This window comes from Tursiops truncatus, chromosome 10 (genome assembly GCF_011762595.2).
Source record: "Tursiops truncatus isolate mTurTru1 chromosome 10, mTurTru1.mat.Y, whole genome shotgun sequence".
In the NCBI taxonomy this organism is placed as follows: Eukaryota; Metazoa; Chordata; class Mammalia; order Artiodactyla; family Delphinidae; genus Tursiops; species Tursiops truncatus.
In genome coordinates this window covers 61,853,144-61,867,347 of record NC_047043.1, presented here as the reverse complement: position 1 = coordinate 61,867,347, position 14,204 = coordinate 61,853,144, and the positions used below count along the sequence as shown (strand labels likewise).

General features: G+C 43.7%; 1 protein-coding gene across 2 annotated transcripts in view; it reads left to right on the top strand.

Annotated features, from left to right (window-relative positions):
* LTF (lactotransferrin) overlaps positions 1–9,704 on the top strand; it is a 28,587-nt gene extending 18,883 nt beyond the window's left edge. The window contains exons 13-17 of one of the 2 annotated variants that reach the window (XM_019946810.3): positions 308–449; positions 4,325–4,392; positions 6,383–6,567; positions 7,683–7,872; positions 9,497–9,704. In XM_019946810.3, coding sequence (XP_019802369.1) covers positions 308–449; positions 4,325–4,392; positions 6,383–6,567; positions 7,683–7,872; positions 9,497–9,537 — 626 coding nt within the window. In that variant the 3' untranslated portion in view covers positions 9,538–9,704. The remainder of the gene's footprint in view (positions 1–307; positions 450–4,324; positions 4,393–6,382; positions 6,568–7,682; positions 7,873–9,496) is intronic. The other variant, XM_019946811.2, reaches the window with a different exon arrangement.
* Positions 9,705–14,204: the final 4,500 nt, after the last annotated feature.

Genomic DNA, 14,204 nt, shown 5'->3' with positions numbered 1-14,204 from the left:
GGCCATGAGGTTCATCAAGTTGAGTCCCCAGCTCGAGGCTGTGATGATGGGACCCTTTGTACAATTACACACTCTCTTCCCCAGCCCCAATCAGCTTTCCTGTCTCAAGTACCTACAGTCTCAAGTTTTTCTGAACCTTGGTGGGGCCCGGGTTGGTGGTAACATGTTACTGTGTGTTATAATGACTGTGTTCTATCTGCCTTGGTCAATATGATGAATGGAAACCAAGCCACATCACCTGTTAGGTAAAGACCGCTTATCTTGACTCAGGTAGGAAGAGCTGACTCCCTGTGCTTCTTCTCTGCAGATGAATTCTTTGATCAAAGCTGTGCCCCTGGGGCTGACCCGAAATCCAGCCTCTGTGCACTGTGTGTTGGCGATGACTGGAACATGAACAAGTGTGTGCCCAACAGTAAGGAGAGGTACTATGGCTACACCGGGGCTTTCAGGTGAGTGCTGTGGGCAGGCTTCACCAGGACGGGGCCTTGTTTCTCATCCTCCAGCATCTTGGCACTGCATTTCTAAGGGGCCCAATGTGGCCCATCACAGCAGAGCCAAGGGGCAGCCTGGGGATCAGCTGATGGGCGGGCTGGGGAGTGCTCCTCCCATCGCACCCACCACCCCAAGAGTGGGGACTGGCCCCGGGGCTGTCTGACCTCAGCTCTGCTGGTCTCCCCCTTGTGGCCCGGAGCCAAGGTCAACCTCAGTGGGCCTCGATGTCCTCATCCTCAGCATCAAATGGGGAGAGGTTGTGGTATCAGTCCTTTCTGCAATTCAGTTTATGGGGAAGAATTCTCTTTCTCACAGGCACTACCCTCTACCCCAGCCTAGGTCATTGTTATGTTTCACGTTTTACTTTTCTCTTTGATTTTGGCCTTAGAAATGGCAAAATAGCGCAGTGTTATTCTCCACTAGTGAAAAATAAACCAAAAAATAAGTTTTTAGAATTCACCAATTATAAACACTTAATAAATCACAGTATCTTTCCACAGTCTTCATTTTATAATCCAGATGTTACTTCTCAGTGGTCCAATTAGGGGTTTGAAGGGCAGAGTTCTCCCCCATCCGTTTTTCTGTATTCGCCAAGAATATATTTCACCACCAGGTGGCGTCATGTATCTGAGAATGACTGCCCAAACTGGTCTTTGAATTTTTTAATGTAAATTCAGTAGCCTTCTCTCCAGTGATGGCATGATATAAAAGTAGCTTTTGCTACACTCTGAGTGACTTATAAAAAAAAATTTCGTGAACGTACAAAAATATCTTTAAGGGGCTAAAGTTTTGCAAATGGAAGAGTTGTGATGTGATTCTACTCAGAAATATTGAATAGACAACATGTCTGATAAAAAACCATGTGGTTTTCTTTTTCAAACCTATGGTAAGGTATTATTTCACTGGAAACACCTACACTTTAGTATTCCTATTTATACTAGAGGGAAATGCTTTGTCTTTTGCTCAAATCAAAAGTGGAACCAGAGCCATATTTATCTCTGTGTTTCTAACTAACATCCTCATATATTGCTGGTTCTTGATTTTTAAATGTCAGCTATTTTCTGCTGACTTTCCATTATGAAAGAAGATCTAGCCTCTCATACTGCTCCTGTGTTTCTTCCACCCGTAACCACAAACTTCACCTCCTTTTAGTATCCAACAAGAGTATGACATATTTAGTGCTTACTTTATTATGAATATGTAAATATTAGTCTCATATTAAATATATGACATAATAAAATTATATTTCCCTTATTGAACAGAGTTTTTGTTTACTCTGGAGTCGATAGGTGTCTTTTTAAAATTTGCTTAATTTTCTGTACTTCTTTTAAAAAATCACTCATTCATCCCCATACCTTCTACTAGTAGCATAAATCTAGCAATTCATGCACAAACAGACTGGATGCTGTCCCAGATTCATCATTTACCTGCGAATGTTGCACCTGAAGATCTCCACCCTCCTCCCCAGTCTGGATTGGTCCTCTCGAGGCCCCCTACATATCTGTGGTCTGGGGATTCCCCTTAGGCATCATTCTGGGATTTTTCATTGTCTTACTTCCTCTTAAATGACCTGTTTCCTGGATCCCACATCTTTGGTTTTCTTGGTTTTGTTGCAACAGAACACATGTTCTTGAGAAAGGGTGAATAGGAGTTCTGTTTTTTGAGTATTTACGTGTCTAAAAACATCTTTAGTCTACTCTTGAAGTGATTTATAGTTTGGCTGGATAACTAAGTACAGGCTGGAAAACAATTTCCCTAGGAATTTTGACAGGATTTCCATATCTGGGAAATGGGAGCATTAACTGTTTTGACCAACTGTCCCACTACAAACAAGCGAAAATGTTGGGTTAAGTACACACACACACACACACACACACCTGTGTTCTTAAGAGCATTGAATAACTGACAAAGTAACAAGGGATTATTAGACTAAAATCTAAGGGGAATAGGAATTCAGAGACCTAGGTGGAGACACTTTGTCCTGACAGTAGCTATTCTGACAAACTTGAACTCAGAGGTTACATACACCTTTAAGGTAGGAGTGAACCAGAAGTAACTTCCACCCCACTCCTAGGAGGCTTCAGGTTGCCTGGATGCTGAGGAAAACAGGGAGGAAAATACATGCCATCCCTGAAAAATTGAAACCATGGGCCAGCTCTTGCATGGATTTGCAGCTCCAACTTGTGTCCCCTAGGATGGTCCAGAAATTCTCAACTCATAATTTTTTAAAAAGTGGTCCCAGACTAGCAGTCCCTTTAAGAATCTGTCTGGAAGACAGCATCTTCAGTTTAAGCCTCAAAGACTGCTCAGAAATACTCTATCAGTAACAATGAGCAGGACACAGTAAAAAGTAATTATAGCAATGTGAAACAAACACACGGGAAAAGTTGCCAGAAGCAAAAAACGGAATAAACAGGTTAGTAGTTTTAAAAAGGAATAAATAGAACTTCTAGAAAGGAAAAAAATGACAGCAATTGAAGTTTGCTATATAATTGACCAGTTTAACAGATTAAACATAGCTAAAAAGAGAAGTAGCAATGTGGAAAATATGTGAAAAAATTATGCAGAATGTAACATAGACAGAAAATCGAGCAAATACAGAAATTTAAAAGCATTAATCCATTGTCTTCTAAAGCTAGAGTTTCTGTTGAGAAATCTGGTACCATTTTTCGATCCCTGATTCTTTGTATATGACATTTTTTCTTCTTGAAAAGAATTTTGTTTTTTGAGTTTTCAACAATTTATTTTTGGCTTCCTAATTCTGAGAGAGAAGCTGTAGAAGGCTCGTGAAGTGTCTTAGACAAACAGGTCTACACAAAGAATATTTTGTGAAGAGTAAATAAATCAGACACATATGTTTTATATTTCTCTCCAAATTTACAGAGATTTAACTATGAATGAAAAATACTCTTTAGGAAAAAATGAGTTTTGTGTTTCATCCAATGTAAAATGCTTTGAAAACTATTTTTGTGAAAAGTTTTTGATTTAAAAAAATAAAATAGTTCTAAAAATTATTTTTAAATCTCCCTCCAGTGTTCTGAAACTTCACAATGATATTTCTTTAGTGGGTCTTCTTTTAATTCATCGGATTGGGCATATATATATTTACCCTTCATGTATATAGGCTGTATCTAGTGCTGCTGTTCTCAGCTACTTTCAGTGGTGCCTAGTACTTCTAACTGTTGAGTCTTTCTGGAGTTCTGCCATGCACATCAGCTTTCTCCTGGGCGCCCCCCACTTCCAACTTAAGTCACAGCTTTCTTTGCTCTTTTGGGTCAATTACTGCTCACCCATTTGTTCTCTGCCTCCAAACGTTGTCATTATTATCTTCTCTCTTTCCCTCTTGCCTTCCTCTGGCTCATAGATTTATGGCTTAAAAAAAAATCTCATTCATGTCATTTTATTGGAATTTTAGAAGAAGGGAAGGTACCCATATATCTTCAACCTACCATTTTAAACTCTAAGTTCCTGGAAATATTTGTCTCTATGTTTTCTATGTTTAGTTCCATGTTTCAGTTTTTGGAATGTGTATTATGAATATTTATGAAAACTCTAATAGTTTTTCTTCTCTGGCAATGTTTTTTTTTTGGCTGTGCTGGGTCTTTGTTGCGGTGCGCGGGCTTCTCATTGCGGTGGCTTCTCTTGCTGAGGAGCACGGGCTTTAGGCGTGCAGGCTCAGTAGTTGTGGCTCACGGGCTTAGTTGCTCCGCGGCACGTGGGATCTTCCCAGACCAGGGCTCGAACCCGTGTCCCCTGCATTGGCAGGCAGATTCTCAATCACTGCGCCACCAGGGAAGCCCTGGCAATGTTTTTATTCTCTGAAACATTTTAGGTGCCTGGCTGAGGACGCTGGGGATGTTGCATTTGTGAAAGATGCCACTGTCTTGGAGAATACTAACGGTAGGTAAAGATGTTTCCCTTTCCCCTTCAAAGAAGAATCTTTGCCATCACGACACAGATTACTGTTCAAATTTGCAATTGGGAAATATTATAACCTTTTCCAGACTTGGATCAAATTAATTCTAAAATACTTTACCACAGTATGCAACATAGTAACATCTATAGGTGTCACATTGATTTTGAAACCAAATTTCCTCTCTCTCTCTCTCTCTCTCTCTCTCTCTCTCACACACACACACACACACACACACACACACACCAGCCATACTCAGGGGCAACTATCTCCCTGGCTTTGTCTAGTCAGCCACAGAAGCACACCATCTTCCTGTCTCAGCCTATCGGAAACTGAACGTGGATGATACATGAAAAAAAAATTTGGACATATGCAGGTTAAATTTCCCCTTTTAAACAAGGAAGTAGGAGCCTTCATTCAGCCCATGTGAGCCCTCAGTGTGGAAACTCCTTGGGGAGTTAATGAGGACAAAATCATAGGCAGATGCAGATGATAGAAGGTAAAATCCCTCAGCCAATAGAGGAATAAGTCACTCTCTCTTCTGACCTCTGGTGAAAATACTAATTACCAAGTTTAAGACTCCCAGCAGTGTGCTGCTTTCCAAACTGCACCTCTCTCCCTACCCGCTGCACTTAGCCCTCCACCCGCCGCAGAGCACTTGCCACTTCCCCCCTCAAAGGGGCTGCTTCCCCTTTCTGCCTCTTCCCTTCAGTGACAGCCACAGCCAGAGCCACTCCTCCAAGTCCCTGGGGAGAGCAATCGAGGCCAGACATGTAAATCTGGGGTGATCTCAGTATTGAATGGACAAAGCTAAGAGAATGCAGGAAGTCTTTTCTCGAGGGGACAGGGCGAAAGGAGAGAAGCAGCCACCTGACCACGAAAGCTACATTTGCACACACACAGGCATAACTGTGTACAGTTACATTTCGAATTCATTTCGAATTCAGGAACCGTGAATCTAAGTGATCTTCAGGGATCAGATGGGTGTCAAATTTAGTTTTAAGCTTCTCTGGGATTTCACAACTGTATTTTATCGGAATTGACTGAAAGCATATTTGATAAACCCATAGATGTTCCTGTCCTTCCTCTGGTTACACTAAGAGCATTGGAATACGAAAGGAAACAATTTCTTCTTCTTTTTATTTAAAAAATACTTATTTATTTATTTGGCTGAGCCAGTTCTTAGTCGCGGCACACGGGATCTTCGATGCAGCATGCAGGATCTAGCTCCCCGACCAGGGATCGAACCCGGACCCCCTCCCTGCCTTGGGAGCTGGTAGTCTTACCCACTGGATCACCAGGGAAGTCCCAACAATTTCTTCGTGAACACAAACCAACACTTCTTTTTCTGGAACTCACTGGAGAATCTGGCATACATGGAGGGTTTTCTTTTAAAGAAATGTAACGGCATTGTGGAGATACAATTTACATACTTCAAAATCCACCCATTCAGGGTGTAGATTCAATGGGATTCAGTGATCTCCAGCACATTCAAAGTTGTGCAGCTGCCAACAGAATCCAATTCTAGAACTTTCACAAACCCCCTTGAAGAAACCCCGCACCTATTACCAGTCCCTTCCCCACTCCCCCAGAGCTGGCAACCACCAATTCACTTTCTGTCTCCATAGATTTGCGTATTCAGGACATTTCACATAAATGGAATCCTACGATATGTGATCTTTTGTGACTGGCGTCTTTTACTTAGCGTAATGTTTTCAAGGTTCATCCACGTCGTAGCGTGTGTCAGAACTTGACTCCTTTTTATTGCTGAGTAATACTCCATCGTGAGGATATAGCACAGATGCTTGATATGTTTGAAGTTTGTGTATCTTGTGGAGCTTTATTTGCTCTCCTTCACATCACTGCAACCCCAGTGTGTGCGTTTCAAGAGGCCGGTGGATGGTCACAGCCACCCGGAAAGGATGCTTTGCCTCAGAGTGGCAGCCGTGGCTGATGCTGCCTTCTTTATATCTCCAGGAGAGAACACTGTGGCCACGGCTAGGAAATTGAATCGGGAGGACTTTGAGTTGCTGTGTCTCGATGGCACCAGGAAGCCTGTGACAGAGGCTGAGAGCTGCTACCTGGCTGTGGCCCCAAATCATGCCGTGGTATCTCGGAGCGATAAGGCAGCACACGTGGAAGAGGTGCTGCTCCGCCAACAGGTATGGGTCACCAGGGCCTCCTGCAGGGGCTCCTGTTAGATGGGGCAATCACAGAGCTCAGGGAATCCACCCATCCCCAGCCTTTCTGTCCCATCCCTCTGCTTGAAGCTGGTGATGAGAGTATTTGCTCCACGCTGGGGGGCTGCCCTGAGTCTCATGGCCCTGGACGTGCGCTCACGGTCTGGCTGGGAGATGCTTTCTCTCCTTGAGTCTCCTGTTGTTCTTCAGGCACATGAGGGAGGCGACTGAGCCTTCCTCCCATAGCCAGGTAGAGAGTGATTTACTCTGCTGATGTTTCCAGAGCCCGGGCCGACTGGGGATGTTCTAGACAGGGCCCCTGCATTTGTAATCTCTAAAAACAACAAACCCAGAACTTGTATAGATTTAAGTCTATCTACGTGAAGTGGTTTGAAGGAAATCCTATAATTTCCTTGAAGTCTGGGATTCTCTATTAGGACATCTAGCTCTGTATTAAAATGGCATGTTTCTAGATGTGCGTTAAAGAAATTGGCCCTAGAATGTAAAAATTGGCACAATAACTAGCATTTATGGAGCCCCCACTGTGCACACTCACGGGTGCTGGTAAGAGGTCTGCTGCCATGCAGGTGGTTGGTTCTTGCAGCTCACCTCCATGGGAGGCCTGGGCATGGAGGAGGAACCAGGCCCAAGGAAGGCTAAGTGACCTGCCCAAGGCAATGACTGGGTCCGTGGCAGAGAGGATTTCCAATGCAGTCTGCCTCTCTGGGAGAGCTGGCCTATTAGAATGCTAGAGGTGATTACTTTGAGGGTGGATCTCAAAATCCTCAGCTGTCACCCAGTCACACAGAAGAAGTTCTAAGGGGAGAGGCCACAGATTAAAAAGAAAGGCAAGATGGCGGGAGGTGAGATCAGAAGTGGTGAGGGGCCTGGGCACTGGGCTGGGGTGTGGAGCAGGGGGCCATGGGGCAGGGGAAGACTTAGCCAGGACAGTGGAGTGATTCCAGAACCTAGCTCCTTTTGCCCCATGGTTTTCCTGTGGCTGATCCTGTGCCGAAGAAATGCCCTTGGCCTCCCCGAATCCATAACCTCTCCTGTTTTCCTCCGCTGCTCTCTTACTGTCTGCCCTTTTGACACAGGCTCAGTTTGGGAAAAATGGAAAACACTGCCCGGACAGGTTTTGCTTATTCCAATCTGAGACCAAAAACCTTCTGTTCAATGACAACACTGAGTGTCTGGCCAAACTTGGAGGCAAAACAACATATGAAAAATATTTGGGACCAGAGTATGTCACAGCCATTGCTAACCTGAAAAAATGCTCAACCTCCCGTAAGTGGAACATAGGTAGCATCACTGGGAAACCACCGCGGGTGAAGGTCAAGGTTGGAGGGCCAAACATTCTAGGGATGAAGCGGGTATAAAAACGTTAAGGCAGGGCTTCCCTGGTGGCGCAGTGGTTGAGAGTCCACCTGCCAATGCAGGGGATACGGGTTCGTGCCCCGGTCCGGGAGGATCCCACGTGCCGCGGAGCTGCTGGGCCCGTGAGCCGTGGCCGTGGGCCTGCGCGTCCGGAGCCTGTGCTCCGCAACGGTAGAGGCCTCAACGGTGAGAGGCCCACGTACCACAAAAAAACAAACAAACAAAAAAAACGTTAAGGCAATCCAATGTCTCTATACTTTGGGAAATTACACTCTCATTGATGAGGTGAAAGAGCTAGAGAATAAAATAAACCCTTAGTAATATGCTAACTTTTTATAATGCTGGTAGCGATCGTAAATATATGTATGTATGTATATACATACACACAAAGGTATACGTATATTTACATATATATTGACAAATGACAAATTCTGCTTTCTAGGCAGTTACCGTAAGTACTAACTATAGAGAATACAAATTCTCGAAAAACATTTTAGCCTGGAAAATGTATTGACAATAATTTAACCCTTTAAAAGCATTTAGAAGACACAGCAGAGTGTTGTGAGCCTCCAGGCAATGATTCTCGAGTTTCAGCAAGTTTTGCCTCCTCTGTGCACTGATGTCCTCTGGGTTCCTATTCCCGGTCCCTCACCAGGGGAGTTGGAGACATCGGTGGGTGTTGTGTGGTGGTCCAGGGGTTGGGGAAGGGCTGAGAATCTCTGTATCAGTGGTTCTCAACCGGGGATCATTTTGCCCCTGAGGCATTTGGCAATGCCAGGAGGTATTTTTAATTCTCATGATATAGGGGGTGCTGCTGGCATCTGTGGGTAGAAGCAGGGATGCTACTAAACAGAGCACACACAGAACAGCCTTCACAACAAAGAATTCCCCAGCCCCAAATGTCAAGAGTGCCAAGGAAACCCTGCTATTTCCACGGACATCTCAGGGAATTGTGATGCAGGTGGATCTAGGGCTACGCTTAGAAATTGCGCTGCAGGTCTACTCTCGTGAGCAGCCCGCTCAGGATTGCACAGATGGTACACCCCTTGAGGGCAGGGCTTATCTGTCTGTGTTGAATCCTCAGCACTTAACACAGAGGCTCACACAAAGCCTGTGCTCAGGAGGGATTCATGGATGAATGAGTGAATGAGTAGGTGGATATCACTGCAAGCAGATTTGCATGAAGATGATCAGTTGCTCACATTCCAGAACAAATTCGAGGACCATCAATACCTTGTGAACTTGAGAGTGTGACCGCTGATTTACCTGGAGACAAGTGGGTGGAAGCTGTGTCACTCAGGCCAGAACAGCGAATCTCGCAGCTTGATAAGGACCAGAGCTTTTGTGTGCTCCCCTGGGTCCTGTAGCTTTTCGCAGGACGGACAGTGGGGAAATGTGGGGATGGCAAGCCTTGACCTACAGTGGTAGGAGGGCAGAGGAAAGTCTGTTTTAGTGTCCTCTTTGATTGATGTATTGATTCAAAAAAAAAAAAAGGAATCAGTTTCTGAATCTCCTGCTTTGCTGTGTCCCACAGCGTTTCTGGAAGCCTGCGCCTTCCTGAGAGGTCAAACCTGAAGAGAAGCTGCCCCGCCTCCCCGGGGGCCCCTCCCTGCTTCCAGCCCTGATCCTTCTTCTCCCTTCCTCTCCCTTCCTGAGGGCGGATTTTGCCAAGCCCATCAGTTTTCACAGATCCCTGCTACCATCTTAACAAGAAATAAAATTAGAAATGCTGTTGATTTTCATTTCCTATAAAGTGCCATTCATCTTTTCTAGAATTTCATACTGAAATCATGTGTCTGACCAAACACCTGCCCAGTGGAACCTTTCCTTCCCTGTATTCCCACTTCCCACTCCCACTCTTTCCGGCAGTTTCGGGCTTAGTGCCTGATGGTCTGGAGTCTAAGGTCAGGCCAAGCAACTCTTTTCCTCAAGGGCACCTGTTGGTCCCTCATATAGTTGTGTGTGTGTGTGTGTGTGTGTGTGTGTGTGTGTTTGAGTGTGTATGTGCATGTGTGTGTGTGTGTTTCTAAGGCGCGGGAAGGAATAGAGAGTAGGAATCAAGGGATTAGTGGAAGAAGCCGGGTATCAAGAAGATTTATGAGTATTTGCTATTTTAAGTAAATAGCATCAGGTATAGTAAATGTACAAATATAGAGATAGGAAAATGTGGAACACAGTGGGCCCTCCATGTCCATGGCTTACACATCCTTGAATTCAACCAACTGAGGATTGAAGGTATTTGAAAACAAATTACAGAAAGTTCCAGACAGCAAAACTTGAATTTGCAATTTACATTGTATTAGGTATTATAAGTAGTCCAGAGATGATTTAAAATATATGGGAGGACATGCATAGGTTGTATGCAAATACTACACAATTTTATATAAGGGACTTGAGCATCCTTGGATTTTGGCATCCACGGGGTGTCCTGGAACCAATCCCTGCAAATACCGAGGTACAGGGGACAACTGTACATCTATCCCTTGGCCTTATTGGCCCTCAACCTCCGGTTCACCTCTGGTCACCAGTTTATTCCCACTTTTCTCAGCCAAGCTCTTTAAAGCGTGGTCAGAGAGGGCTGCCCTCACTTCAGCAAGTCAGGTGGGTGTTTGGGTCATTCTCTCTTCACCCCACTGTAGTTTGATTCTAACCTGTTCACTCCCTTGAAGCAGTTCTGGAATAGGACAGCCCCAGCTTCCCAAATGGCCAAGCTTAGTAGGGTTCACATCTCTTTTCCCTGAGCCCCTTACTATGTCTGATCCTGTGGACATGTGCTCCTTGAAGTTCTGTTTTCTCAGGTTCCATGCTGCTGCTCCTTCCTTTTTCTGCCTTTTTGAAGGTCCATGCTTTGTCCTTTAAGTGTTCCCCATAGTTTTCTTCTCCAGAGTTTCAATTCTGGCCCACTATCTTGATGCCAGGGAAGGGAATTAAGAGAGAACCAAATGGCTGGGTTTTAGCTGCTAATGCACAGACTCTCCCCACCAGTAAACAGGGCCCATTGGGGTCCTACCTTAGATTAGTAACTCTTCCCTGAGAAAGGATCATTTTCCTGTTTTTAGTATTTCCAATGGCTCATTGGACTCAACAGGCAAACCTGCGTCAACCAGGGTGAATCTTCCCTTTCAAAGGCAGAGAGCAGACAAGAATGGCCAGCATTGACCAGTATCAATGAGATAGGCAGGCATAGCACAGGGAGATCACCTCAGTGCTCTGTGACCACCTAGAGGATGCAAGAGGGAGGGGTTATGGGGATATATGTATACGTATAGCTGATTAACTTTGTTATACAGCAGAAACTAACACAACACTGTAAAGCAGTTATACTCCAATAAAGATGTTAAAAAAAAAATGAGATAGGCAGTTCTGCTGCTGCCTGCAGAAGCCTCTGAAATCTGTCAGGAAGGACATTAATTACGGTCCCATAATCCTAGAATGAAAACTCCCTTTTTTGCTACTTTGAATTATGGCCCAGATATGTAGTCCAGCCTCACTAGTAAACTAGAAGTTTACTGTGGGAGCAACATTTGATGGTGTAGCCATATTAGTCATAATACCAGCAAGATAAAACATCATATTTGAACCGTATAAACCTTCTTGTATAAATAAGATACTTAGGTGAAATTAAAGGCCCATGAAATCCCCTTTTCTGGCTGAAATAAAAATTGCAAAATCTAACATCGCTGTATCCATTAACTCATGCTAAGTTATGTCAATGTCTTACACAACAAAGGTTTGTTTCTGTCTCACGTTCATACCTGTCATGGGTCATCAGTGGCTCTGTTGTTCATCTCTTTATTCTGAGACCCAGGCTGAACCAGCAGCCCCTGCCTGGGGCACACTGGCCTGTAGACAGAGCGGGAAATAGAGATGGAGGCAACACAAAAAAACTCTTAAAGCTTCCTTCTAGGAGAGGCCATATCATTTCCATCATTTCATCGCCCAAAGCAAGTCAGGCGGCCGTAGCATCGATGAGGGGGGTCTTTGGTCCCGCATTCTTTCACCCTGACACTGAATTGAGTGTGGGGCTGTGTTTGGTGTCCCTGCTTTTACTTCCTCAGACCTCAAGTTCCTTACAGTCTTCAAGGAAAGCTTGTATTCTGCGTGGTCCCCACTCTAAACTTTTTTTCTGCCCAACACAGATTTTAACAACCATCAATTGTAATACATTTCAGCAGATTCCACTTCAGATTGTACTAAATTAGTGTTTCCTCAATTTTCTGGAAAATATTCTTGCCTGTAGTTATCCCATGTGGACTATTCCTGGAGGCTAATTCTTTACTCACTTCAAACTCACCACTGATTCCTCAAATAGACAATAGTTAACAGCATCTGTAACATCTGTTTATTCATCAAAAGCCAAGGAAAGCCACTCAAATCATTTGTCTTATTTCTTGTTCCCAATGTTTTCAGCTCTTTAAGCAGGAGTTGTCAGTGAAAGGCTAAAGTCTTAAGTTAATTTTCTCTGGGCACATTTGTTTACAGCTGCAATCAAACATGATTTCATTAACTCAACATAGGTAAATGGCTTTTCTTGCTTGGCTAACAAATGAGCTATTTAGAAAGTTACTTTGCTTGCAGCCTCATTTCTTTTTTTATTTTGAAGATTTTTTTTTTTTTTTTTTTTTTGCCGTGCCACACAACTTGTGGGATCTCAGTTCCCCCACCAAAGATTGAACCCTGGCCCACGGCAGTGAAAGTGCCAAGTCCTAACCACCGGACCTCCAGGGAAGTCCCTTGAAGAAATTCTGTTGTGATGAGATATTTCACTTTAAAATTTGTAATTTTCCTGACCATTTTTCCCCTATGAGTTTGGAATAGTGCAATGAATGCTTTGTCTGGAAATGTCAACACATGTTGTATTCTTTTAGCACAACTATAGTTTCATTGCATAATAAATACAGTGCTTTGGCATCTAATTTGATAACAAAATAATCCACAATCCATAGTGTCTTATTAGTGTGACATTCAAAATTCACTTTTCTCTTCTTTGCTTGTTTTAACATGATGAATATGCACTGGTAATAAAAATTTAAAAAAAGGTGGTTTGGCTCTATGTGTATAAAGATAAACTGTTCTCTCTACTTACAACACTTACATTTTTTATATTGAAGTAGCATTGATTTACAATGTTGTGTTAATTTCTGCTGTATAGCAAAGTGATTCAGTTATTTAGATATTCTTTTTCATATTCTTTTCCATTATGGTTTATCACAGGATACTGAATATAGTTCCCTGTGCTATACAGTAGGACCTTGTTGTTTATCCATTCCATAGATAATAGTTTGTATCTGCTAATCCCAAACTCCCAATTCATCCCTCTCCCATTCCCCTCCGCCTTGGCAACCACAAATCTGTTCTCTATGTCTATCTACTCACAACACTTATGACACCAAATAGGTGTGGGTTTTCTACACCAAACAATTCTCTAATTCTCTGTGGACACCAACTGGGTTTCCTGCAAGTCAGTTCAATTCTGACACTAACCACTTGGAGTTAACACAGACCCACAAGGTTACGGGCTCAGGCCCACAAGACTGCCCTCTTTCTTCAGACACTAATCACAAGTAGTGGGTTCCCAGGTTACCTGTACTTTTGTCCAACTTGGCTGTAAACTGGGGAATCCCACGACCCCCTCCTCAGTTTTGATAATTTGCTATAATGGCTCACAGAACCCAGGGAAACACTTTACTTATTGTTATCTATTTGTATTAAAGGATTGTATAAAAGATAGAAAAAGAATAGCCGGATGAAGAGGTACATAGGCTAAGGGTCTGGAAGGGCCTAGAGCATAGGAGCTTCTGTCCCCGTGGAGTCAGGGTGTACAACTCTTCCAGTACATGAATGTGTTCACTAACCAAGAAGCTCTCTGAATCCTGTAGTTTAGGGTTTGTATGGAAGTTTCGTAACATAGACACAATTGACTAAGTCATTGACCATTGGTGATTATCCAGCCACTCTCCCATCTCTGGAACTCAGGAAGCAGAGCTGAAAGTTCCAATCCTCTCATCACAAGGTTGGTTCTGGGAACCAGCTCCCATCCTGAAGCTATCTAGGGAAGCACCAAGAGTCACCTCATCAGCATACACTCAGGTCTGACTGAAACTCAGGTGGAGGGTTTATTATGAATAACAAAGGACACTCCTATCACCCCATCAGTCAGGGCTGAAGACCGGAGGTATATGTCTTATTGTATCACAACAACACAGTCTGGTACTTGAAATGCTATTGAATTATAACTGGCT